We start from the raw sequence: 25,374 nt of genomic DNA, 5'->3' as shown, positions 1-25,374 counted from the left end.
TCGTTTTAAAAATATATTTATTATGTTTTACATTGCGTTGCTTTGGGAGTTAATTGTCCCTGCAAACACACCAGCACACTAAAACTTGTCATACATGACAGAATCAGAACTGTAATAAAACACAATTCATATTTCATTTGATGCAAAAGCAAAACAAACTAAGCAAATTCTCTTTTACTCTTCCCCAATTCTGCAAGTACAAACAGCATCACAAACTAAAGCCAAAGTCAGAACTGACCAAATCCTTTGAACCCAGACCTGATTTAGTTCTGATCCATTTCGCCACATCACATTGGGGCCTGTTGTCCTGGGTCGGGTCTAACTAATGCCATCTTTCAGGTCTTGATTGAACTAAGCGAGTGCCATGGGCTAAGTTTTTTTGTTTTTAAAACACCACAAAGAAACAAAAACAAAATAAAAACATTCACCCACATGTCACAGATAGTACATGTGTATTTTTCATGATTATATAAATTACTTAAGTTCCTCCATTTTACTGTTGAACACAAAGTGCCTTCTGTTGCCTTATGAAGGACCTGTTCAATCACAGCATTATATTACAAAATCCTAAACATAATCAATATCCTCAGTATCATTAATACTGCGTTCATAACCAAGTGAGAAGGTGGCATTTACCACATATGACTGGGAAAAACCCACTTGAACACCATTCCAACTGGTAATTACTAATGGGAAACTTGTCGGAGCTCAGGGATGATAAGACTTCTCCCTCATGGTGACCTCTGACGTCACCTATAAGAAAATTACCTCGATAATAGAATTTTTGGCTGTTAAATGCAACAAAGCATTATTTATAAAAAACAATATAGTCATATGGTTTTTGAACACTAATTTGTTTACAAGTGTGAAAGCTGTAGTTTTAAATTTACAGTTGATGCCACCTGTTGGCCATTAGCCAATCAGCGTTTCCCAACAAATTCAAAGAACGTAAAACGTATCCAACTGGTATTTACGACTTCACAACTGGTAATTACCACCTTCCCACTTGGTTATGAACACAGCTACTACTCAGTACCATAGTTTGGGGTCAATACCATTTCAATTTTGTCAACATAGGAAGTGAACTGATGGGAACAGAATTAAAATGGAATTGGTTCCAACCCTACTCTTCAAATAGCTAAGGAAAAGGTAGAACGGGTCAGAAGTACATTTTGGTCAAGGCCCAGTCAGCATCCTACTCTAAAATAGCAACACAGAGTAAATGTGTATGTCTAGCAGTGCATTGGATGAAATGGCTCTGTACTGTAGTCCAACTGAATTTGAAGGTCATTATTCAATAGTTTTACCCATTCATAAATTTTAGGCTAAGTGATAGTGTGTTTATTTATTTCTTAACAATAGTAAACATATCTAACGGTTTTAAATGTAAACAATTTATTACAATGACCTGTAAGCATATAAATCATGAACAAAAGCCTGCTTTTTCACTTACTGTGATATTACTATGTAAAAATTATTCTAAGCAATGTATAAGCAGACCTTCAAATAAAGTGTGACCTACGAGTCAGTACACAGCCATCAGCTACTGAAACAAACTGGATGGGAGTGTTAGAAACTGTTCCTATGGTTGCATTGTGTCAGCAGTAACACGTCAGTCATGTAGAAAGGTCTTACGGTTTCCACTAGATAACACAGTCACAAAGTCAAATTGGCTCTATTGTGAAAATTCATGAAAACAAAATTGTGCTTTTGGTCTCAATTTAAAGGTCAGGGTTAGGCATCAGGTTATCCGTTTGGTTAAGGTTAGTTAGGTTTAAAAGATACATTGTAGAAATAGGTGGGGTTTCATTACTTTGTGGCTGCATTAACTAGTAACGACACCTTGTATTGTGCCAGATGAACCAGATGTAACAGAGTCTGTTTGAGACGTCACTCTCCATCCAGAGGTGGCCACTCCAGTTCATGAAAGGAAAAAAAAGTGTATCCAGGTTTTTGTTGCCACCTCCAAATAATGACACCTGGGCCATGCAAACCAGGGCAGGTGACTTACCATATAATATAACAAACTAAGTGTTTAGGAATCCTGGATGTCACAAATCCTCCAGCCTTCCATAAACTGGTGTGCCCACCTCTAAACTCATCCCTGAAACTGTCAAAATGAACTAGGATGACGTTGCGCCTAGACACTGAACTGAGGTCAGTTTTATGTTTCTCCGGACTTGGAGAGAATAAGTGATGATCCTAGATCTGTGCCTAAGGGCAATATCTATCCGAAGTGTCAAAAGCTTCACACGGTTTAGATCCCTCCCATTACTGACATCAGATCACATGGGAAGCAAGTGGTCATCCCTCTCTTCTGGCTCCTCCTCTGGCTCTGTGGACACACCCCTGTATGTGGGAGGTTCCTCTTCGGGGCCCTGTGTCCTACACACAACGTTACATCCATCCTGAGGGTGAGAGAGTGAGAGTTATGACTGACTAGCCAATCCCAGCCCTCAAAAGAACAGCTAAGTGCCCTCAAGTAATACATAATTGTGGCCTTCAACATAGACCCTGAATCCCAAATCAACCCATATAACCTCTTCCAACCTAAAACACTCGTAGGGGATAGGGTTTGGTTTAGGATTGTACCAGAGAGATATGTGACGTCCATAGTCTCACGTCAGATAGTTCAGTGCAGATGGCCGTTGTGCTATCTGATAACTTACAGACACTCATAGCTAGAAAGAAGCTCAAAAATGTTACCAAGGTGACATCGTCCACTAAAACCCCTTTCATCCTCAAAAGAGTTAATCTTACCAAAAACAATAAACCTGTAGCTAATATTGATGTTTTTTCATGAGCAAGTCTTCACTACCTAATTCTCTGGCTAGGTATTTTGTGGTGGTAGAATCAGTATTTATGAAATTCGAAATGTGCACAGACATTTGCTAGCTGTCTGCTTAATGAACCAGTCTCAAATCAATCCACATGAAATGAAAGGCAGGAATGCTAACACCACCAGTTCACACACTCCATGCTGAATACTCCCTTTAGTTAGCTAGTGCAATGAAGTTCCAGCTAATGAACAAATTAGTTTTCATGATATCTGTTCTGCCGTCATTAGCGCGCCGAGTTCTACTGCTCTCTGCGACATTATCGAGTTGGCCAAATGTTCCAAAGTAGCGAGGCACAGTGCCGTCTGTCCGAATCAGATTTCTGAGAACAGTCCCAGAACTTCGCTGCCGTACTTCATCAACAAGCTGGCAAACTAGCTACTGTATGGTGCTCAGCTGCTCAGCTGACCGAGCAGGATATGCCGTAGTAGCCAGCACATCATAGCTACCAAGAGAGGAGTGATTTTCAGAATTAGCCATTAGTGTTAGGCGGATGAGCAAAATCTAGATTTTTTCCGATTAGGTCCTTGTCCTACAAGACAGAACGGTTGAGGGACGAGCTTCACGTAGTAGTGACGCCGCCTGACGTGAGACAGTGATGTGACTTTTACAAACACTCACCGCTGCCAGGTTGCCAACCTGCGTCCAGAAGACATAGTTGGGGAACTGCTGCAACCCTTTGGCCCCGACAATCAACCGCTGGTAGAGGAATCCACAAATGAGGTACACTGACAAGAGGACGAACCCACTGGGACAGAGGAATGAATAAACATTTTAAAAGGGTGTCAAATCCCCAGTTGGAAACCCATCCCATTAATTGACACATGAACAAACATCACAATGATTCACAGTGATAATTATTCTGGTGTTCTGCTGTGTTAAGCGTTGAGGAAATAAGAGACCATTATAATGAATACCAATAAATATGTAAATATGATCCGTTTTGCTTGGTCTTGTAGCTTTGTCTGTTGTGAGCGAATGACAAGTCCATTTCATAGGGTATTGAGTATTTGTTGGAGAGAGAAATGGAGAGCTTTGGTTGCTACCCTGCGTGCCAGCCAGCGGGTTGGGGATAAGTCTGAGTATTTCTGTAGTCAGGAAGGATGCATAATCTTAGTACTAACATGATGAGTATTATGGAGCCTGCACTGAGCTGGGATGGCAGAACGGGACAGACCGCACTGGAGTCCAGTTCAAACAGATAGAAACAGTCCCTGTCCCTCTCCCTCTCCTCCAACACCACTTCCAGCTTCCCCTAAGAGATACATGGGGAGAGTGACAGAAAGACAGAGGTTTGAGCAAGAGGGAGGACGATAGGAGGGGATGTAGAGAGGTGTGCATCAGTGTGTGACAGGGAGAGAGGGAGATAGGCAAGTCAAATCATCACACCACAGTGATCTACAGGCATTGAAGAATACGGACCAAACCCTCCCTTCCCTCTCTCACCATTTCCACTCTTCTGTTGCAGGAGATCATGACAATGGCTTTCCTCATCTCCTTGGAACAGTGGTCGTCATACCTGGAGCCGTTGCTGTAGATCAACATCACCCAGTCACCTGTAGGGGGTGATGGGTAGCAGAGAGCGAGAGAGCGAGAGAGAGAGATGGAAGGGGAGAGAGAAAGGGCATCACTATATCTGGTCATGCTAGAGCTGACTTACAGAGATACTATAATATAACACACTGATACGACCGCCACATGACTTTAAAAAAAGAAGATATAGAACCTGGACATTCTTACTTCCTCCGATGGCCTGTGTTACAGTGTACAGGCCAAGCACTGTCTCACTTTCTTTTTCCGTATGGTGGATCTGAACGAGTCCCGCTCCTACCGTTTTCCCCGCATCCCCACACACCTGGAACTGGTACGTGTAGCGCTCGTCGCTTGTCGTCTCCACAGAGAAACTGTAACCAAGGGAACCGTGAAAAAAAAAGAGGTAACTTTACCTTGTATAAGTGTTACGTGTGATGTAACATGAGTGAGGTAGACTAAAATTAACACTCTGGAACATGAAAACTAAGGGAGTTTCCAAGCTTAATGTGGCCTCCTGACTGCTGAACAATAACCTTTTATACCATCATGCAAGGCTCTTTTCTGTGACAGCTGACAAAGTATAATTTCATCTCCACAAGCAATGGACGTCAGTGTGTGTGGAGTTACTTTTTGGCTGATAAACAATTGCTTTGATACCCCTCACCTGGTAAAGCAATAGGATATACCAAGGATATTTCTATGTTTTCTTCCATTTCTAAAACAGTCATTCCTTACGTCTTGTTAGTGAGTGGTTCTAGAAGACTGAGGACCTTCCGTTCTGCCGGGGACTCAGAGAACAGCTTACACCTCTTGGTGTCGTCACTGGCCTGGCTTCCACACACCAACAGGACCAGCTGAACAGCCAGAACTAACAGCCGCACAGACGTCGCTGTGTGTGGGGGGGACATGGACACCTGGGGGAAATATATAAATGGTACACGATTAAAATAATATACTTGGTAAGGCTTATTTGGTCTGTTTCACTACATGACTGATTCATTGCCTAACCAATTCATTTGACACAGTGACACCGATAAAAGCAGTACACGAGTGCTGCACTTTTAACGCTGTAGTAGGACTACTGAGAAAAAAGACCTGCCTTGTGATATTTACTATGATTGTACAAAACATTAGGAACACGTGCTCTTTCCATTACATATTGACCAGGTGAAAGCTATGATCCCTTATTGATGTCACCTGTTAAATCCACTTCAATTAATATAGATGGAGGGGATGAGACAGGTTAATGAAAGATTTTTAAGGACATGGATTGTGCCAATCAGAGAGTGAATGGGCAAGACAAAAGATTTAAGTGCCTTTGAATGGGGTATGGTAGTAGGTGCCCAGGCACACCGGTTTGAGTGTGTCAACAACTGCAACGCTGCTGGGAATTTTCCACGCCCAACAGTTCTGTGCATATCATGAATGGTCCTTCACCCAAAAGGGCATCCAGCCAACTTGACACAACTGCGGGAAGCACTGGAGTCAACATGGGCCAGCATCCCTGTGGAACGCTTTCGACATCTTGTAGAGTCCATGCCCCCAATGTATTGAGGCTGTTCTGAGAATGCAAATCAATATTTGGAAGGTGACCTATTGTTTTGTACACTGTCACTATTTCTGTGATTCCTAAGACAAAGACACATCTCATGAGCAAGTAGGCCTACTAAGACAAAACTCCACTACAACAGTGAGTCAGACCAAATGAACTCTGACAAGTAAAATGACGCAGCAAAGCTGCTTTCAAAAATGGTGCGTTCAAGAGAACTGGGAACTCGGAAAAATACCAAGTAAAATCATGACGTCAGTGATCTACAACTCGGAGCTCTTGAAAAAGGCCCTAGTTACAGTTATAATTAGGCGGACAGTTAAAAAAATAACGATCGGAGCTCGTTTCTTCCCCTGAGTCTCGAACGCTCAGAAGTTTGAGATTTCCGAGTTTACAGTTATTTTAAATGCGGCATAACATCTCTGTTTGCAGGAGGAAATGAAACTATCCCGCCATCTTGACTTGCACACCCATGACCTAAGGTACATTCAGGATGGTTTCTGCAACGTTCCGTGAGCGCTCAAGGCAAAACTGTCGAAGATAAACTCAACACCGTGGTAGATGACGTAAATCATTGCGAAATAGATGATAAAGCTGTAATTAACAAAGCAGCTGTCATGCAACTTTTTAACGTTTTAGAACGTTACGCATCCTGAATCCAGCCCTAGCCGCGGCTGATACTGTAACACAAACAACTTTTAGACATACCTTCATTCCGAAAAGATGTAGCCAGTTATTCCGAAGTGTTGGTTGGGTTAGGTTGAAATGGCTACAACCTAGCTGATCAAGTAGCTAGCAAAAGAAAGCTAAGCTAGCTAAACTGGACACGGTCCCCTGTTTTGTCTTGCAAATGCAACAGACTAACACCTGGTAATCAATTTCGACCACGCACAATTACGAAATCATGTTCGTTAACGGTCCGCTATAAAATTTACTTTAAAGTAAACGATTTATGCTATAAAATCATTATACAGCGTCTAGCGTTACTTTATGTGAGATGCGGAAGTGGAACTAAACAAGGAAACGCATGTGACTGTAGCAAAGATGTAACTAAACCAAGATAGACCACAGCTTGTCGTTTCAAATGGTATCAAATGAGTCGTAGTGGGCAGAGCAAGCACGCGCTAGCGATATCCTATTGGCGCGTTCTAGTATACATCTGCATATTTATGTTAGGGAACACCTACTCTGTGAAGTGTGTGTGTGTGTGTGTGTGTGTGTGTGTGTGTGTGTGTGTGTGTGTGTGTGTGTGTGTGTGTGTGTGTGTAATAACTCAATTGCTTTTGCACTCCTGAACAGTGAGAATCGAGCAAGGTATCACGTTCATCTGTACAAACAATAGTACCCAAGTATAAACACCAGGGGACCACAAAGTTGTCATACCATTCAGGAAGGAGATGCGCTCTGTCTTCTAGAGATGAACGTACTTTGGTGCGAAAAGTGAAAATCCATCCCAGAACAACAGCAAAGGACCTTGTGAAGATGCTGGAGCAAAACAGGTACAAAAGTATCTATATCCACAGTAAAACGAGTCCTATATCAACATTACCTGTAAGGCCGCTCAGCAAGGAAGAAGCCACTGCTCCAAAACCGCCATAAAAAAGCCAGACTACAGTTTGCAACTGCACATGGAGACAAAGATCGTACTTTTTGGAGAAATGTCCTCTGGTCTGATGAAACAAAAATATAACTGTTTGGCCATAATGACCATTGTTGTGTTTGGAGGAAAAGGGGGATGTTTGCAAGCCGAAGAACACCATCCCAACCGTGAAGCACGGGGGTGGCAGCATCATGTTGTGGGGGTGCTTTGCTGCAAGAGGGACTAGTGCACTTCACAAAATAGATGGCATCATGAGGAAAGGAAAATTATGTGGATATATTGAAGCAACATCTCAAGACATCAGTTACCGGCTGTCACAATCTCTGTACAATCAGAACAAACCCTTCTGGATGTAGCACTCAACAGTGCATCCCACTTGTAAAGTTTTGTCTTGATGTTCTTCTTTATCAAAGCTACCACAACGTTTTTCCATTTCAAACAAACACGCTCTCTTTCTCCCGGATTCCTCCATTTCGCTTGCTGTGAAGCAGCACAGTAGTGGTCATCTTCCTCCTTCAACGGCTTCACAACCCTGTCAGCTGATTTGGGAATTTGTAGTTGGGAAGTGCTTGGTAAGGGTGGCAAGAACGAACAAACATCACACAGCAAGTGATGTTTTGAATTTAAACCCTCGCCACTCTCTCGTGTTTTCCCATTACTTTAGCCAGTGTAAATCTGTGAAACAACATTAATGGCTTCAGCAATGCACAGCTTCAAATCAAATTTTATTTGTCAAATGTGCTGAACATACACCTTACAAATACTTACTTACAAGCCCTTAACCAACAATGCAGTTTTAAGATAAATAACTGTTCAGTAAAAAATTGATAAGTAAAAAATTCAAGTAACAAATAATTAAAATAACAGTAGCGAGGTTATATACGGGGGTATTTGTACAGAGTCAATGTGGTTATTCGAGGTTATTCGAGGTTATTTGAGGTAATATGTACATGTAGGTAGAGTTAAAGTGACTATGAATAGATAATGCATAGATAATAAACAGAGAGTAGCAGAAGCTTAAAAAATAGTGTGTGTGTAGGTGTGTATAGGATGATATAGTTGATATAGAATATAAAATACAAAATAATATGTTCAAGGCCTGAATGGACCAGTCATGTGCATCAACACGCAGAGCAGAGGTCTGATACCATACACACAGTTTAAAACCGGAGAGATGTTTGATGTAGGGGGAAGTCACATGGATGTCTACCATGGCTGAATGTGTCACTAAATTCATCATGATGACCATTCTTCCCACTCTTCCGAGGAACCTCAACTCAGCTGACAGTGAAATAACTACATCAAGCTCACAGTGATATAGACAAAAGTATGTTCCAGGATCAACAATGTTTCTTCACTGATCACTGTGTGGAGTGGTGATGGTGATGGTGATATAGTCCAAACCTGTTTTCTCTGTCTGATTGTCACTAACCTAATTAGCATCCTCCTTCATGCATTTACATGAAAGGATTAGAGGTAGCCCACCACTTCATTTATTGGTTTAAACAGAGTGTATGCACTCCAGGTATGTTTGATCTTGGGATGAGGGTACAATAGGATTATCTACAGGTGGAATGGACAGATGTGAAAATACAGTTTCTTCTCCACAAATATTTTGCAACAGACTTGATGAATATTTTCATCATTCAATTGCCATTGATTGCTGTCTCCCATCCAGGGGGGGTGTAGCTTCCCTCCACTCTGACACCCCACCCTCATCGAACCCCAGCCCAGAAAATACCAGCGGAAAGGAGCAATACCATACATCTATCTGATACGTTGGATTTACATGATTTAGTGATCTTATAGATTCCAGTAATTTCTCATGGATAATAAAAAGACTGTTTACATACTTAAATCATTGATATTTGTAATGACTCGGGCCCCAAGGTTTTCTAATCATGTCACGTGGTCTGGGTAAACTCCTGGCCCTAGCAGCACTGACAGTACAGCTGACTTATATATAATTCCCTCTTCCTTTTCTGTCATTGCCCAATCCTGTTACTGTGATCTGAAGAACAAGCTTTCCTTTTCTGTGGAACTTGGAGTTCTTTCCCACTTTACAACTTCTCCAGGGAATGTTAGTTTTTCCTCGCCACCGTGCTTCTGCACCTGCATTGCTTGCTGTTTGGGGTTTTAGGCTGGGTTTCTGTACAGCACTTTGAGATATCAGCTGATGTACGAAGGGCTATATAAATAAATTTGATTTGATTTGATTTGTTAGGGAAGTTTTTATAAGCCTGCTGTCGGCTGTGTTGGTGGTTTGTTTGCTGAGTCGCAGTGTGAGTGTGTTCTCACTCCTCTTTGCCTCCCCTCCCCCTTCCTTGATTCTAGAATCTACAACCCCTACCTACCTTAAGTGTGCTATGCAGACACCGGACTATCCTGCATCAACCAATCACAGACAAGGGAGAGTCACCCAGGAGGTGTACTTCCTGTATTTGGTGAGAGAGGAATGGAGCAGGAGAGAGAGAGATAGTGAGTCAGCGAGCTTCATCTCGGGATCAACAGTAACTGATCACGTCAGTGTTGGAGGAAGGAGAACAGATTGATTTGTGTGATGAAGTCCGCAGGCTTTCATTTAGTTTGTCCAGATTCTTCTGTTCATTAACAGCAGCTGTGAAGACAAGACAGAGAGAAAAATAGGAAGGGGAAGATGTGTCAATCTGTTCAGACTTGTTTGGGAATTTGAGCAGGGAAGGAGGGAGGAGGAGGAGGGGTGAAACAGCAAGAGAGAGAGAGAGAAGAGCAGAGGTTGACAGACAGATTGAGAAGAAAACAGATGCTGAGAGAGACAGAGGGTCAGAATTGGATTAAAGTTGAAATAGAACTCCCCCCCCCAGCAGATCTGGAGAGGAAGGATTGCTTGTGTTGTGCAATCCTTGTTTGTTCACACTACTAAACTAACTGAGAGCTGCAGAGAGAAGGGAGACTGGCCATCTCTAGGGTACTAAACTCAGGTGAGTCCCTTTGATCTCTTTACTGTGTTTCTCTGCTGATCTACCAGTCATTCTACAGTTCTAACATTGATTCATGGCTAATTTGTCTAGTGGTTTATGTGTTTTCATTGTGTGTAAGAGTCCTGTTTTAGGGTTAGTTGGTGTGCTGAGCGATGTTATCTGGACTGTGCTATGCAGACGTGTGCTGAGCGATGTTATCTGGACTGTGCTATGCAGACGTGTGCTGAGCGATGTTATGTGGACTGTGCTATGCAGACGTGTGCTGAGCGATGTTATGTGGACTGTGCTATGCAGACGTGTGCTGAGCGATGTTATGTGGACTGTGCTATGCAGACGTGTGCTGAGCGATGTTATGTGGACTGTGCTATGCAGACGTGTGCTGAGCGATGTTATGTGGACTGTGCTATGCAGACGTGTGCTGAGCGATGTTATGTGGACTGTGCTATGCAGACGTGTGCTGAGCGATGTTATGTGGACTGTGCTATGCAGACGTGTGCTGAGCGATGTTATGTGGACTGTGCTATGCAGACGTGTGCTGAGCGATGTTATGTGGACTGTGCTATGCAGACGTGTGCTGAGCGATGTTATGTGGACTGTGCTATGCAGACGTGTGCTGAGCGATGTTATGTGGACTGTGCTATGCAGACGTGTGCTGAGCGATGTTATGTGGACTGTGCTATGCAGACGTGTGCTGAGCGATGTTATGTGGACTGTGCTGCGTTCAGTAAATCAGTGTTCCCAGGTGTCACAATCTGCGGGGCTGTAACTGTCATTATCTACAACACTTTGCTGTTGGCTCTGTTGTTGTATATATACTTGGTGCTTAAAGGGAAAATATCGTTTTTGAGTAGATTTTCTCTTTAAATTAACTCAAGCAGTTAGCAGTAGAACCCATTGAGTTCAAGTGTATTGAATTACAGGGTTGGCTATTAAGTGTTGTCTGACTAAAGGTGATGTGATGCTGTGGTCTCAAACTGATCGCATAAACACATTGTTGCCTGTGATTCTTATCATAACACCCACAGTTATAACACATTGGACTTGTGTTGTATTATAGTTACAGTATTTTCACCTTTTTGTAATTACATTTTTTTCTACTTCCAATTTGAATGAATGAATAGTGAAGCATTGGTCAGGGCTGGTAAAGACAATAGGCCACTATTCAGCTTCAGTGTTCAGAGGCCACAATAGGCCAAACACGGAACCAAAACCGGTTGCGACGTGCGCTATCGTGCATACATTTATGTTGTCCCCCTACACCAAACGCCATCACGACACGCAGGTTAAAATATCAAAACAAACTCTGAACCAATGACATTAATTTGGGGACAGGTCGAAAAGCATTAAACATGTATGGCAATTTAGCTAGTTAGTTTACATTTGCTAGCTAATTTGTCCTATTTAGCTAGCTTGCTGTTGCTAGCTAATTTGTCCTGTGATATAAACATTGAGGTGTTATTTTACCTGAAATGCACAAGGTCCTCTACTCCGACAATTAATCCACACATAAAACGGCCAGCCGAATCGTTTCTAGTCATCTCTCCTCTTCCCAGGATTTTTCATCTTTGAACTTATATGGGGATCCATCTACACTTTCATAGTATTACCACGACAACAGGCAAAACAGTTTGTCTTTCAATCACCCACGTGGGTATAACCAATGAGGAGATGGGAGAGGCAGGACTTTCAGCCTGATCTGCGTCAGAAATAGAAAGGAGTTCTATTTTAGCTCTTGGCATCGCAGACGCTTGTTGGCGCACGCGAGCAGTGGGTGCAATAATTGAAAAACATGGATCTCTAAATGTATTTTGCGACACTCGCGCACGCGACGTGTCCGGTCTGGTCAGCATGTAATGCTGTTGTTACCCTTCCATTTTCATTGATCTCAATATTATTTTATCTCCATTTCGTGATTGAAAGTGTTGCTACTTCAAGTGATTATATTGGTTGTGGCAGTATCCTTGCAGAATGTCCAGATTGTGATGAATTATAAATTAATGAGAGAATATTACCATCTTTCAGGTTCTGAAAAAAGTATGTTACCATGGAGACCAAACGCCCCAGTCTGACTCCCTTTGACACATCTGATCCATCCAATCAAAGCGCTTCCTACTTGAACCGTCAGCCAATCAGCCAGATCTGCCGTGAAACAAGTCCCAGACCTGGAACTGTGGCCCGGACAGACAGAGAGAGGGAGAGGATCCGAGAGGAGGAATGGAGGAGAGAAAGAGAAATGGAGAGATTTAAGGACAAGACAAGAAATAGAAGAAAAGAGATGGAACCCAGACCAAGAGAGGGGAACAGAGAGAAGGAGTGTGCCCTCATATCCAGAGGGAGGGAGGAGGAAAGGGAATGGAGAGAGGGAGAAAGGGGGGGAGCGGGAGAGAGACGTGCCAATGGAAGACCTACTTCAAATCTGGAGATCAGGAACCACAGAGACAGAGAAAAGGAGAGAAAGAAAGGAGACACGTTTCCTACAATTATAAAACATAGCAAAGAGAGAGACAGAAGAATGAGTGCATTTGTGGAGGAAGATGTGGGGAAAGAAGGAATGAGACAATTGGAGAGACCGAAGGGAACAGAGATGGACGACTGGGAGAGAGAACGAGAGACAGCAGCAAAGATACAGCGGTATCGAGATGCAGAGAGGGACTTCCAAAGGCACAGAGAGAGGGACTTCCAAAGGCACAGAGAGAGGGACTTCCAAAGGCACAGAGAGAGGGAGAGGGAGAAGGAGAGAATCAGGGCACAGGAGGATGGAGAGAAAAATGGAGGGAGGCCTTTGGAGAATAAGACAGTGAGACGGAGGGAGAGAGCGAGGGAAGCGGAGCCAGATTTCAGAGAGAGGAGAAGAGCGAGGGACTCAAAGGGCAATGGCCTATGGAGCAAAAGAGAGAGGTATATGGATGGAGAGCGAGAGAGGCCAAAACTCCGGCAGGGAGAAAGGGATGTTAGAGGAAGAGAGGGAGATTCACAGAACTATTCGGATAGAGAGGGCAGGGATGGAAGGAGGGAAGGAAATACCGAGGGACAGAGGGACACCAGGAGTGAGGGAGACAGTGATGCAGAGAAGAGGAAAGAGAGAGTGAGAGATGACAACAGAAGAGAACTGAAACATCTGCACAGTAAAAGTGAGGGGGACACTGAGGGGAACGCAGCATGGGATAGAGTGAGGGAGAAAGAGAGACAGAAATGGAGAGGGGGGGAGATGTACAGAGAGAGGGATGGATGTAAAGATGCTTATAGACAGAGAGTGAGGGACGGGGGCAGGGGCAGGGACATTGATGAAGAGAGGGACATGGACAGATACAGAGAGAGGGACAGGAGAAAAGTGAGGGAAGTGGAGAGAGAGAGGGATGGGGTGAGAGAAGGGGGCAGGCAAGAGAACGGACCAAGGGAAAGGAGGGATCCGGAGAAAGATAGGGAGAAAACACAGCCCAATATAACAGGAGAGAGAGGGAAGCAGATGGATGGAGAGAGATTCGGAGAGAGGGAGAGATATTCCAAGGGGAAGGATGAAGAGAGGAGGCACAGGGAGAAGAGGGACAGAGAGACAGATCCCAAAAGGGAGGGAGAAGCAGATGGAGCTAGCCGATCGCCGAGTGAGACAGCCCCAAGGGTGCCACCACGAGTCCAGAGCAGTGGAGAATGGAACAGTGACATAGAGAGGGAAAGAAAATGGAGAAGAGAAAGAGAAGGTCATGAAGAGAAGGAGTCAGAGGGAGATGTGGACAGGGGGCAGAGAGAGTGTAGTGAAAGAGAGAGACCAGATAGAGTGAGGGGGAGAGAAGAAGGAAAGGAAGAGACGATACCAAAGCGCCCTGAGCAGAGGAAGATGTGGTTAGAACCACAGAAGGTCAGATATAACAAAGACTCCTCTTTAGAGGATGACGTTATAGAGCGAGAAAGAGATAGGCACACTAACAGATGGAGAGAGAGAAGTGAAGAAGAGGACAGATCTGTGGAACAAAGGACAGGCAGAGATAAAGAGAGGAAGACAGAGGGAGAAGGACAAGAGGATAGGTCGGTGGAACAAAGAAAGTCCATAGACGAAGAGAGAGAAGCTGAGAGGGAGGGAGGGAGGGAGAGGTATTTGGAGAGAGGGTTAAATGTAGATGAAGACGATGAGACGGAAGCCTGGAGGAGTTATAGCAGAGGAGAGGAACACCAGACTTACAGCGATGGAGAGAGAGAGGAACGCTGGCAGAGGGACAGTGAGATGGAGAGAGAGAATGTGACAGATAACACAGAGGGTGACAGAGAGGAAGAAGGAAGAAGTGATAGATATGCAGAGTGGGAAGGAGAGAGGGTTAGAATTCCTTCCTCTGAGGACGGCTTTATCACTGTGTCCAGTGGTGGAGAAGAGGAGTTTGAGGACTGCAAGGAATTCGTGGAAGTTGGGTTCACTAATCATGTTACCAGGCAACCTGTTAGCTTTCAGGGGAGCGAGGGAGAGATGAAGAGAGGTGGAGGGAGAAGACATGAAAGAGAGAGAGAAAGAGCAGAAGAGCGGACAGAGCAAAAAGATGATGCATTGGAGGGAGAGGTGAATGATGGAAAGGGGAAGAAGCAACCCACCTATGTATTCTGTGTGATTGGACAAAAACTGCCCAGGTCAAAACCCAATCAGACAGCAGTCCTGGGTGACATTGAATCAGAGCGGACCAATCAAAATCCTGGATATGGTCATAGGGACAGTGATGACATCACACACCTCCCTCATGAGAACCCTTCCAGAGATGGAGACCAAGGGGCAGAGGATGAGAGAAAAATAGTGAGGGATGAGATCCACGTGCCAAAGGAGGAGAGAACAGACACAGAAGAGAGCTCCAAAGTGGACGTCAGTCACACTACCCTAGAACGAGAGAGCGGAGAACGACTGAAGGTCATGGAGGAGAACCCATACGCTGAGATAGAGCGAAGGAGGAAATCTGAGACCGAAAAACTCCTCAAAGAGTGGAGAGAAAGACATGAAGAGTACACAGAAACAAGAGAGAGGGACCCAACAGACAGGAGGAGGATAGAACCAAAGATAGGTCCATCTTCACATCCCAGTGGAGAGTACCTCCACCATGGGATCCCTGTAGTTGACCAAGCCACCTCTGACCAGAATAACCCTGTAGTGATGAGCCCAGAGGAAGCTGTGGCCATCCAAATCTGTATAAGGGAAGCCTGGAGCACAGAAGAGGAGGCCAAGCGCCATTCCCAGGCCTCACACATGAAGTGGGCCAAGAACGTATTGAGCGAGATCCTTGGCAGCTCGGAGGAACCAGCCCTCGGCAACCCCCAGCCAGAGTCACAGGGAGGTCAAGAGGTCAGCCAGACTACGAGAGGGACCGAGAGGGTAGAAGAGGAGCTAGAGGAAGAAAAGGATGAGACGCTAGAGGGGGGAGGAGCTTCAACCGTCTACGCCACGGTTCAGAAGAGGACGAAGCGTGGGAGGAAGTCGGTAGAGGAGAGGCTGGCTGAACGGGAGGCAGAGCCAGGGAAGGTGGAAGATAAGAGAGGTACAGGGGAGAAACTAACAGACGTGCATGCTGAGGCTTTCACAGCTATGCTTGGTGATGGCAAACCCATAGACATGCATGCTGCCCTGACCCTACACAATACTCATGGTGACACACCTACAGACACACAGGGAGAGGAGGTGGAGGGTAACAATGTGTGTGCGGACAGACAAACAGACAGTCATATACATATCCAGGTAGAGATGGTGACAGAGGATGAGGGTGAGATGGAGAAAGGGGTCGAAGTTCATATACAGGATGCAGAGAAAGAATTGAATGCCCAGAAAGAGGAAGATCTGTTTCTCTCTGTGAGCAACACCCTGTACAAACCAACCAGCTGCCCCAGCCTTATATACAACCCTGATTCAGAACAACCTATCACCACCATAGAGGAAAAGACGGAGGAAGAAGGGGAAAAAGAGAGGACTGTGGGAGATGGGGAAGAGAATAGTGTGGTAGAGGGGAAGCAGGAAAGGAGGATAGAGGATGGGACCGAGGACAGGGGGAAAGTGGGAGAGGCGACTGAGGAGAGGAAAGTGGAAAGGGAGGAGGAGAAGAGGGTAGGAGGGGAAGAGGAGAGGATGGGGGAGGGCAATGAAAATAGTAAAAAAACGGGGGGAGGGGGTGAAGAGCACTTGTAGCTTCCAAGATTTGGGCACCGATGTTCGGTATAGGAGACGGGGGTTCCGCAAGACAACAGAAAGAAGAAACGAGGATGAAGAAGAAGGAAGAGGAGATGCGAGGGATCGCAGAACAAGAATATTCCAGGTGTCAGGTGAGACACACAGAAAGAGAAGGAGGAATACATCAAGAGAAAAGCAGCTCAACACCTCACACAGATTAACATTAGAACATCCTAATCCTGATCTTCATGCTCAAGTCATTTCATGATCATCTCAATCATCTCATTGTCAACCTAACCAAACCTTTTAGAACACCAGACAGAAGAGTTCAATTTTTTTCATTTGAAGACAGTTATACAACTGTTCATTGTTAGTTATTGATACTCGCATGAAGAAATACTATAGTATACTATGGTATAAATACTATATTATAAACCAGGTGTTTCGAGCCCTGAACGCTGATTGTCTGAAAGACGTGGTATAACAGACTGTCTGGTATGACAAAAAGTACTTTTTACTGTTCTAATTCCGTTGGTAACCAGTTTATAACAGCAATAAGGTACCTCAGGGGGTTGTGGTATATGGCCAAAGTACCACGACTAAGGGCTGTATCCAGGCACTCCTCGATGCGTCGTGCATAAGAACAGCCCTTAGCCATGGTATGTTAGCCATATACCACACCCATCTCGCCTTTTTGCTTAAGTATTCACTGTAGGGTTTTTGCAGACTTTACTGTAGTGTTTTTGCAGAATACTGGAATATTTATTGTAGTATACTGTAGTATTTACAATTAACTATAGTATAAATACTGTAGTAAAAGAACTGTAGTATATACAAAAGTAATTAATGTAGTGTTTTTGCGAATTGTAATATACTGTAGTATTTACTGGAGTGTTTTTTTCTGACGAGTGTTTTTGTGGACATTACTGTAGTATTTACCATAGTATTCTACAGTATACTACAACATCCTATAGTAAGTATTGTAATATTCTATAGTAAACTAGTATTTTTTCATGTGGGATCTCACAAAAATCTTAATGAGATCCAACCTCTGATGCTAACTAACCCAACCTTACCACAACTGTGGACTTCTGTTCTGCTGTTTAAATTTCCTTATAATCTTGGTGTGAATTTCATCATCAGTTCATTGAAGTGATTTTATGCGGAGACTTACAAGAAACTGCCATCAGCTGAGTCACTGAAATGGGGGAAGGGGGCGGGGGAAAGGGAGGAGGACAGTGTAGGTGGAGACAGTGTGGCAATCCCAGAATCTCGCAATAAATAGGCAGGGTTAGACTGTCTGGAACCAGAACTCATTCTTCCTCCATGACTCTTCTAGCCATTCTATCCCAGCTCTGTTTTCAGTTCAGTAGTTCTGATTAGAGCACACCACCTAGAGTGGAGCACAGCCAGGGGAGTTTTGCAAACAACCCAACCCAAAACAGCTCTGCCTGTTCTGTAGGCCATATTGGTCTGAGCTGTTCTCAGCCACAGTATATTACATTATTGGGTTATGTTGCTCTACCTCTCTGGACTACACTGGAACCAATATGTTCTGCTTCCAGATGAGGAGGAGGTGAGCGTCAACTGGGGAGACACGGACCTGAGGTGAGTAGAAGAGGGGGCACATGTTATGTTAGTGCACTGGGCTACCACAGTGATTGTTTTATTACATGCTCATATTTTATTTTATGTATAGAGTCAGTCTTTTTATGTCATGCATGCAATAAGTACAGTTAGATTTCTTGCCTGCCATTTAACCCTAACATTAGGCTCTGTTTGTTCCTGAGTTAAAATTTTCACAAACCAGCTCAAAGTCTGTAACAAAAAGGGAGACAACGTGGAGATTAGGGATAACAAAAATACATTTATTAACTGCGGTAATGTAAATACAATTAACAATGGTGTGTGTAATCAGTAGTGTAAGTGAGTGGTTGCGTGCATAAATGTGATAATGAGGGGAGTTGAAAGGGGCCAAAGCAAACAAACAAAACAACCACAAAAAATGCTACTACCAACATCTAACAGTGTGTCTGCATGGAGAGAGTTTTCTCAATGAATGGGGAAGAGGTGTATTTATCCCGGGACACACCCGGGCCCAGGTGTGTCCCATGTCGCTCAGCTCCGCTCAGCTCCGCTCGCCCAAAACAAGGAAACCAGGAGCAAAGAGAAAGAATACGGCAGACAGAGTGGGAGGGTCGTCACAAAATATACCACACTACTTCTGTAGATGAAGTGTGGACGGTTCCCTGTCCTGACTCCTGTCTCTCCCTCTGTCCAGGAATGTCATGGATACCATCAGAATGGATAGGAGGAACTCCAAATTTTACAGTGAGTATCTCTGCTCTACCTCTACTGCTCTACCTCTACTGCTCTACCTCTACTGCTCTACCTCTACTGCTCTGCCTCTACTGCTCTACCTCTACTGCTCTACCTCTACTGCTCTACCTCTACTGCACCACTTCTACTGCTCTGCCTCTACTGCTCTACCTCTACTGCTCTACCTCTACTGCTCTGCCTCTACTGCTCTACCTCTACTGCTCTACCTCTACTGCTCTACCTCTACTGCTCTACCTCTACTGCTCTACCTCTACTGCTCTACCTCTACTGCTCTACCTCTACTGCACCGCTTCTACTGCTCTACCTCTACTGCTCTACCTCTACTGCTCTACCTCTACTGCTCTGCCTCTACTGCTCTGCCTCTACTGCTCTACCTCTACTGCTCTACCTCTACTGCTCTACCTCTACTGCTCTGCCTCTACTGCTCTACCTCTACTGCTCTACCTCTCCTGCTCTACCTCTACTGCTCTACCTCTACTGCTCTACCTCTACTGCTCTACCTCTCCTGCTCTACTTCTCCTGCTCTACCTCTCCTGCTCTACCTCTACTGCTCTACCTCTACTGCTCTACCTCTACTGCTCTACCTCTCCTGCTCTACCTCTCCTGCTCTACCTCTACTGCTCTACCTCTACTGCTCTACCTCTACTGCTCTACCTCTACTGCTCTACCTCTCCTGCTCTACTTCTACTGCTCTGCCACTACGCTCCTTGTAATTTGAAATGAAAAAGTCAGTAAAATCAAACAAGATACTTCCACAGACAGATATCATCTGCCAGTGAAGGTGCTGTTAAACAAACGTGTCCACAGACAGATTGAATCTGAGACTAGATATGACTGTATAGCAGTGTACTGTGAGTCCCAAGACCGATCATGTATACAGTGTGTGCTTGATCCCTTTCTGTATTTTCTCAGATTGTTTTCCAGCTCAAACATGTTGTAGGTTTCTTCCACGGAACCTATAAACTGTAGGATTTCATTTTCAGTTCTACTTTCCGACCCAATCGTTTAAACATACCAACATGGCAGCAGGTTTGCAGGTCTATGAGTCATGGTGAAATTGTATGAAATGGGGCAGGTGTGTGTGTGTGCGTGCGCTCCAGGGCCACAGGCAGGTTTGTGCAGGTATTCATATCTCTTAACGCCAATTAAAACCAACTGTTGCTGCTACAGCATGGCATTCCAAGAAGTATAAAATGCAAACCATACACTCTGGCTAACCCACTTCTCTGTCTCTCTATACCTCTACCTTTTCATCTATACCCATTCTGTCCCTGTCTAACTTCTCTCCCTCTTACTCTACTCATCTCTCTCGTCACCTCTATTTGCCTCCCCTCTACCTCTACTCCTTTCTCTCTCTTCCTCTCCCTCCTTTCCTCCCTTCGTCCTCTCTCAGATTCCCAGCTCTACCAGCAGTACAGTGAGACGGCTCAGAACAGGGAGATCCTCAGTCAGTCTTGCTCTGACTCCTTCTCCATCTACGAGGAGCTCCCTGTCCCCCTGTCCCCCGTACCCTCCTCTCTGGCCCCCTCGCTCACTCCGGCACGCAGGCCCTTACCCTGTCTCCCCCCAGTCATCCACCCCCACTCTCTGTCCCACTCTGGATTTACCTCCAGTGGCACCAGTGCCAAGTTCCTACCCGTACCACAGCTGCCCCAGCCCCCCCCGGCCAGGCCTTCCTCTCCCCGCCTCTCCATCTCCCTCACCCAGTCCCCCAGCCTGTGGCAGGAGATCCCTGAGGTCAGGAACAGTGCTGCGTTTGGGGAGCTGACTAACGACCAGAGACGCCTGCAGGAGGTAAACAAAAACAAACAGTTGACCCTTTAACCAGCGATGTCGATGATGACATTTGCCTGGGGCCTAGTAGCTAATGTTGATTTCCTAGAGCCTGGATCTATGGGTCCTCTGGGTATTTGGAACAGTGCCTGTAATCCCCTCCCCTCCCCTCTCTCCCTGTCTCCCCTTTCTTTCTTCTTCCTGTCAGGTGCAGTTTGAGGTTGTAACTTCAGAAGCGTCGTACTGTCGTAGCCTGGACATTGTGGTGGATCACTTTGTCAAGTCTAAGCAGCTCGGGGAGCTGTTGACTACTCAGGACAGGAGCTGGCTGTTCTCCAGGCTGGCTGATGTCCGAGCCATCAGCCACAGGTGAGAGGACTGGGACTTATTTGTTTGTTCCTCAAACTAGCAAACCCACAGGCTGAATGTCACGGGCCTCTCTATGCCCCTCTTTATCTTGTTTCCGTCAACGTTTACCACATAGTCCTTCTCTGTATTTGTTGTTCTCATAGTTTTCTGTCGAAGCTGGAAGAGAGGGTGGAATCTGATATGATGCACTTCACCGTGTGTGACATCATCGCTCGCCACTGTCAACGCTTCAAGAAGGTCTACGTGCCCTACCTCACCAACCAATCATATCAGGATGCCACTTACCAGAGACTCATGTGAGTCCTCCCCCAGGGTTCACTGACTGGACAGACTCTTTCTGACACTCTTTGTATTACTGCACATTTATATGTGTTTATGTTGACTTACAAACAGCACCTTCTTTCTCTCTGTCTGCCTTGCAGGGATGAGAACCAAGGGTTCAGGCGGGTAGTGGAGAAGTTGGAACGCAGTCCAGTGTGTCAGCGCCTTCCTCTTCGCTCCTTCCTCATCCTCCCCTTCCAGAGGATCACACGAATCAAACTCCTTGTGCAGGTGTGTTTGTGTGACTGTGTGTATGTTTTAAGTGCACAATCTAAGTATGCGACTCCTTATAATCCTCTCTTCGACTCGGACTCACTCTCCCCTTCTCAATCTCTCTCATTCTCCCCATTTCTCTCTGTATTTCTGCCTCAGAACATTGTGAAGAGAACAGCCCAAGGCACAGAGGAGGAGGTCCAGTCCATCAAAGCTATGAAGCTACTGGAGAGGGTATGTTACACCCCCCCCCCTCCTTCTGGTGGTGCACTGTTACATGATGTAGCCAAGAGATAACTGTTAACCATCTCTCTTCTCTCCCTGTCCTTCAGTTGATCCAGGAGAGCAATGACAGTATTACTCAGATGAAGAGCATTGAGTCGCTGGTCTCTCTCAGTGCCAGAGTGGACTTTGAATGCAGGGTGAGTAATAAACTACATATCCCATGACCCCCTGCTTTAATGCTATCCCTTGAACATATCTGTGTTGAACTGATCACAATAACAAGTTGCAATACAAGTACAGCAGCAAGCTTTAACCAAGTTTAATCTATGTGTGTGTGTTGTAGACTCTCCCCCTGGTCAGTCAGTCTCGTAGGCTGGTGAGAGAGGGGCCGGTGACTGAGATGATGGATTTCTCTCTGAAGGAGACAGAGAGGAGTGTCTACCTTCACCTCTTCAATGACTATCTGCTGCTGTCGCTGCACAAAGAGTGAGTCCCCTCAGACAAACACACTCACACAACAACCAAAGCAAATCAAGCATTTGGAAATCTAGACTGATATCACTTTTTATTGACAAGTTTTTCAATGTTCTCATCATTGGGAATTATTTACTCTCCCCTCCTCTCCTCTTCTCCTCCCTCGCTCTAGAGGGGGCAGGTTCACGGTGATAGACCATGCTCCAGTGTCAGAACTGAGAGCTGAGAACTGTCGGGTCAAACTGCACTCTCTAGAGAAGAACCTTTTCCGCCTCCACCTTAACAAGAAAGCCCTGCTACTTAGCACCGACACACAGTAAGACAGAGAGGGTTGTGTGAGTGTGTGCCTGTGTGTGTGTTACAAAGAATGAGAGTAGTTTAATCCACAGGTGTGTGTGATTATGTGTAAAAAGTGTGTTTTCTTGTGATCTTTCAGGGGTGATAAACTGCGTTGGATCTCAGCTGTTTCCAGGCCCCATCCTGTAATTGACTACTCTACAGCACAAGGTGGGTTGAAAATTGCTATACTGCTATCCAGCCTAGCATGGCCAGACAATGGGGACATCTTGACCCTCATGGCCCTGCTGTATTTGTCCTCTGACCCGCTCTCCCTTTCACAGACTTCACACAGATGCAGTGCGTCCGAGCCTTCGTTGCCCACCAACCAGATGAGCTGTCCCTGGAGAAGGCTGAGGTCATTCTCGTCCACCAGCAGAGCAGCGACGGTAAGACAGAACCACCCACTTCCTGATTGGGTGTGGGAGTACACAACATCTCCATACCTCAGTGTTTTTGAGTGCTACAAATGTGTTGCTTTTTTAGTTGCTTTTTGTTAAAACTCTTTCCCTTCTCCCCCTCCTTTCCTCTCCCCCTCCCTGTTTCCTTCTCTCGCTCTCTCCCTCTACCTCTGCCATTCCTCAGGTTGGGTGGAGGGGACCAGGCTGTCAGACAGACACAGAGGATGGACTCCTGAGTCCCACTTGGAAACCATAGCCAGCCTCAGGGTCCGACAGCACAACCTGCTGGACGCTCTAAAAATTACCACAGCCACGGCTGCAGTATGACATGCCAACCACTGCCTGACTGCACTAGTGGAATCCTAGTCACTGTGTTACTGGGGACATGTGGATTTGGACAGTGGATGAAACATAGTGTTTCAGACTGGAGTTGTCCCTCCCGGCCTCACCCTGCTTATTGGGGATGAATGGCAAGGGGATGAATGGCTTTAGAGAGGGTGCCTTAGATGGGGGTGCCTTAGAGAGAGGCACTGGACTGACATTAATACCTTTTAACACTTACAGGAGTGTCAACGTAAATTATTGAAAGGCTTTTGGAGGTGCCTGGGAGTGTCTAGGGTAGCCTTGTAAATCGAACCCTGGCAATGAATGTCGATGGACTGTTATAGGATGTATTGGAAATCAGCCATCTAAGAACATTGTGGATTGAGGTCCTGTGGCCCCGGAGAAGGACAGCAGTTTCTTCATAACTGCTTTACTTGGGGACTTTAAAGACATAGCATGGGGCCTCCCGAGTGGTGCAGCGGTCTAAGACGCTGCATCGCAGTGCTAGAGGCCTCATGATACACCTGGGTTCGATCCCAGGCTGTGTTGCAGCCAACCGCAACCGGGAAACCCATGAGGCGGCACACAATTGGCCCAGCGTCCTCCGGGTTACAGGAGGGTTTGGCTGGCCGGGATGTCCTTGTCTCATCGCGCTCTAGTGCCTCCTTGTGGCAGGTCGGGGGGTTTCAGAAGACGCATGGCTCTCGACCTTCACCTCTCCCAAGTCCGTACAGGAGTTGCAGCGATAGGAGAAGACTGTAACTACCAATGGGATATCATGAAAAAGGGGGAAAAAATACAACAACAAAAATAAGACATGGTATGATACACCATGGCAGTGTTTTGCAATAGAGGTTATTGTCTTTGAACAAAATGTTTCTATATATTCAGGGCAATGTATTATTTGTGTATATTAAAAAAATTTAATAAATGACTTTCATGGTGGGTACTTATTGGTTGACGGCTCAAATTGAATAGTTCCGCTGCTCTATGTTCACTACATACTTCAGGATAAGACTGCCATAGTTGTAGTCGTTTGTGGTGACGTCTAATTGAGGGGTGTTGTACAAAACAAAGTAATCAGCGATTTGATCATCTTTAACCAATCAGAGTATCAAAGCCAACGACAAATGTTTTAAATGCCCCTTTACCTACGTGTGCTCTGGATCTGGCCCAACCCATTGGTTTCTGGGACCAATCAGAACGGTTAGAATGCGTTTGCTTTCTAGAAATCGTCAGGGAGGTATTCAGATCCAGATCCGTAGAAGAAACTAATGTCTGTGGGCATGGCGTAGCGTTTGACTGGAACAAGGAGTTTGAGTAGCCAGGCGAGGATACTTAATCCCCTTTTGAGATACAGAAGACTATGAGATAAAGAGAGAGTTTGTATGCACATTGTTAAGAATATTGAAAGGGCTGTAAGTGCAATACATTTCCAGGACTATGCTTGTAGCCTACACAATTTGATTTTATGGCAAAATAGGTGCAATGATCAAAATAAGCAGTTCTGTCTGTGTCGAGGAGACTGAGAAGTATGCTTTGGAAATAAATGGCCTATGTGAAATACTTTTTCATTTTCTGACTTTTGTTTTTGACAGCAAATAGTGAACAGCAGGAGAACTTGGCTACGCCATAGACTTTAGGCCTAAAATCAATAGCAGACCCTGGTCAAAGGACTTAGACTGAACACAACTATGTTTACAGCCCTGACTTAAAGCGTACTTTTCACAGGACAAATGGTATGTAACGTCTGGCACGTATGCAACGTCTGGCACGTAGAGGAAACAGCTCCTGGCCCTGTTTTCCAACAATTTAATTGGTTGACTAAAACGTAATTCAAGCAAAAACCGAGTTGTGGGCGGGAAACAGCACCATTACTCCAATGGGAGCATTGTAAACAAACTTAAACGCCGCCCCCCAACTCTGCCCCAGTGGTTAAAAACTTTGTCCGTCAGCGCAAAGGACGTTCATTGGTCTAAATAACACAAA

General features: G+C 45.1%; 2 protein-coding genes across 4 annotated transcripts; one reads left to right on the top strand and one right to left on the bottom strand.

Annotated features, from left to right (window-relative positions):
• m6pr (mannose-6-phosphate receptor (cation dependent)) lies at window positions 1-6,978 on the bottom strand. Its single transcript, XM_064947742.1, has 7 exons — window positions 6,628-6,978; window positions 5,106-5,284; window positions 4,578-4,741; window positions 4,284-4,393; window positions 3,962-4,092; window positions 3,459-3,585; window positions 1-2,408 (listed from the first exon to the last, which is right to left on the bottom strand). The coding sequence occupies exons 1-7, from the start codon at window positions 6,631-6,633 to the stop codon at window positions 2,286-2,288; spliced, it is 840 nt and encodes a 279-aa protein (XP_064803814.1). The 5' UTR covers window positions 6,634-6,978; the 3' UTR covers window positions 1-2,285.
• A 2,970-nt stretch (window positions 6,979-9,948) lies between these two features.
• On the top strand, window positions 9,949-24,334 carry LOC135521891 (rho guanine nucleotide exchange factor 5-like). Of its 3 annotated transcripts, XM_064947680.1 has the most exons (15): window positions 9,949-10,479; window positions 12,502-15,986; window positions 18,175-18,217; window positions 18,891-18,940; window positions 20,343-20,743; window positions 20,931-21,091; window positions 21,235-21,387; window positions 21,514-21,643; window positions 21,785-21,859; window positions 21,958-22,047; window positions 22,194-22,336; window positions 22,497-22,640; window positions 22,761-22,831; window positions 22,945-23,049; window positions 23,246-24,334. In XM_064947680.1, the coding sequence occupies exons 2-15, from the start codon at window positions 12,524-12,526 to the stop codon at window positions 23,386-23,388; spliced, it is 5,172 nt and encodes a 1,723-aa protein (XP_064803752.1). In that variant the 5' UTR covers window positions 9,949-10,479; window positions 12,502-12,523; the 3' UTR covers window positions 23,389-24,334. The 3 variants fall into 3 exon arrangements, with proteins under 3 accessions (XP_064803752.1, XP_064803754.1, XP_064803753.1); XM_064947682.1 differs by lacking the exon at window positions 12,502-15,986 and having other exon boundaries at window positions 9,951-10,479; XM_064947681.1 differs by lacking the exon at window positions 9,949-10,479 and having other exon boundaries at window positions 15,894-16,761.
• The last annotated feature ends 1,040 nt before the right edge of the window (window positions 24,335-25,374 follow it).

The sequence above is a fragment of the Oncorhynchus masou genome, chromosome 30, assembly GCF_036934945.1.
Source record: "Oncorhynchus masou masou isolate Uvic2021 chromosome 30, UVic_Omas_1.1, whole genome shotgun sequence".
NCBI lineage: Eukaryota > Metazoa > Chordata > Actinopteri > Salmoniformes > Salmonidae > Oncorhynchus > Oncorhynchus masou.
Note: the sequence above shows the minus strand (reverse complement) of the source record. Positions and strands in the feature narration are given on the sequence as shown.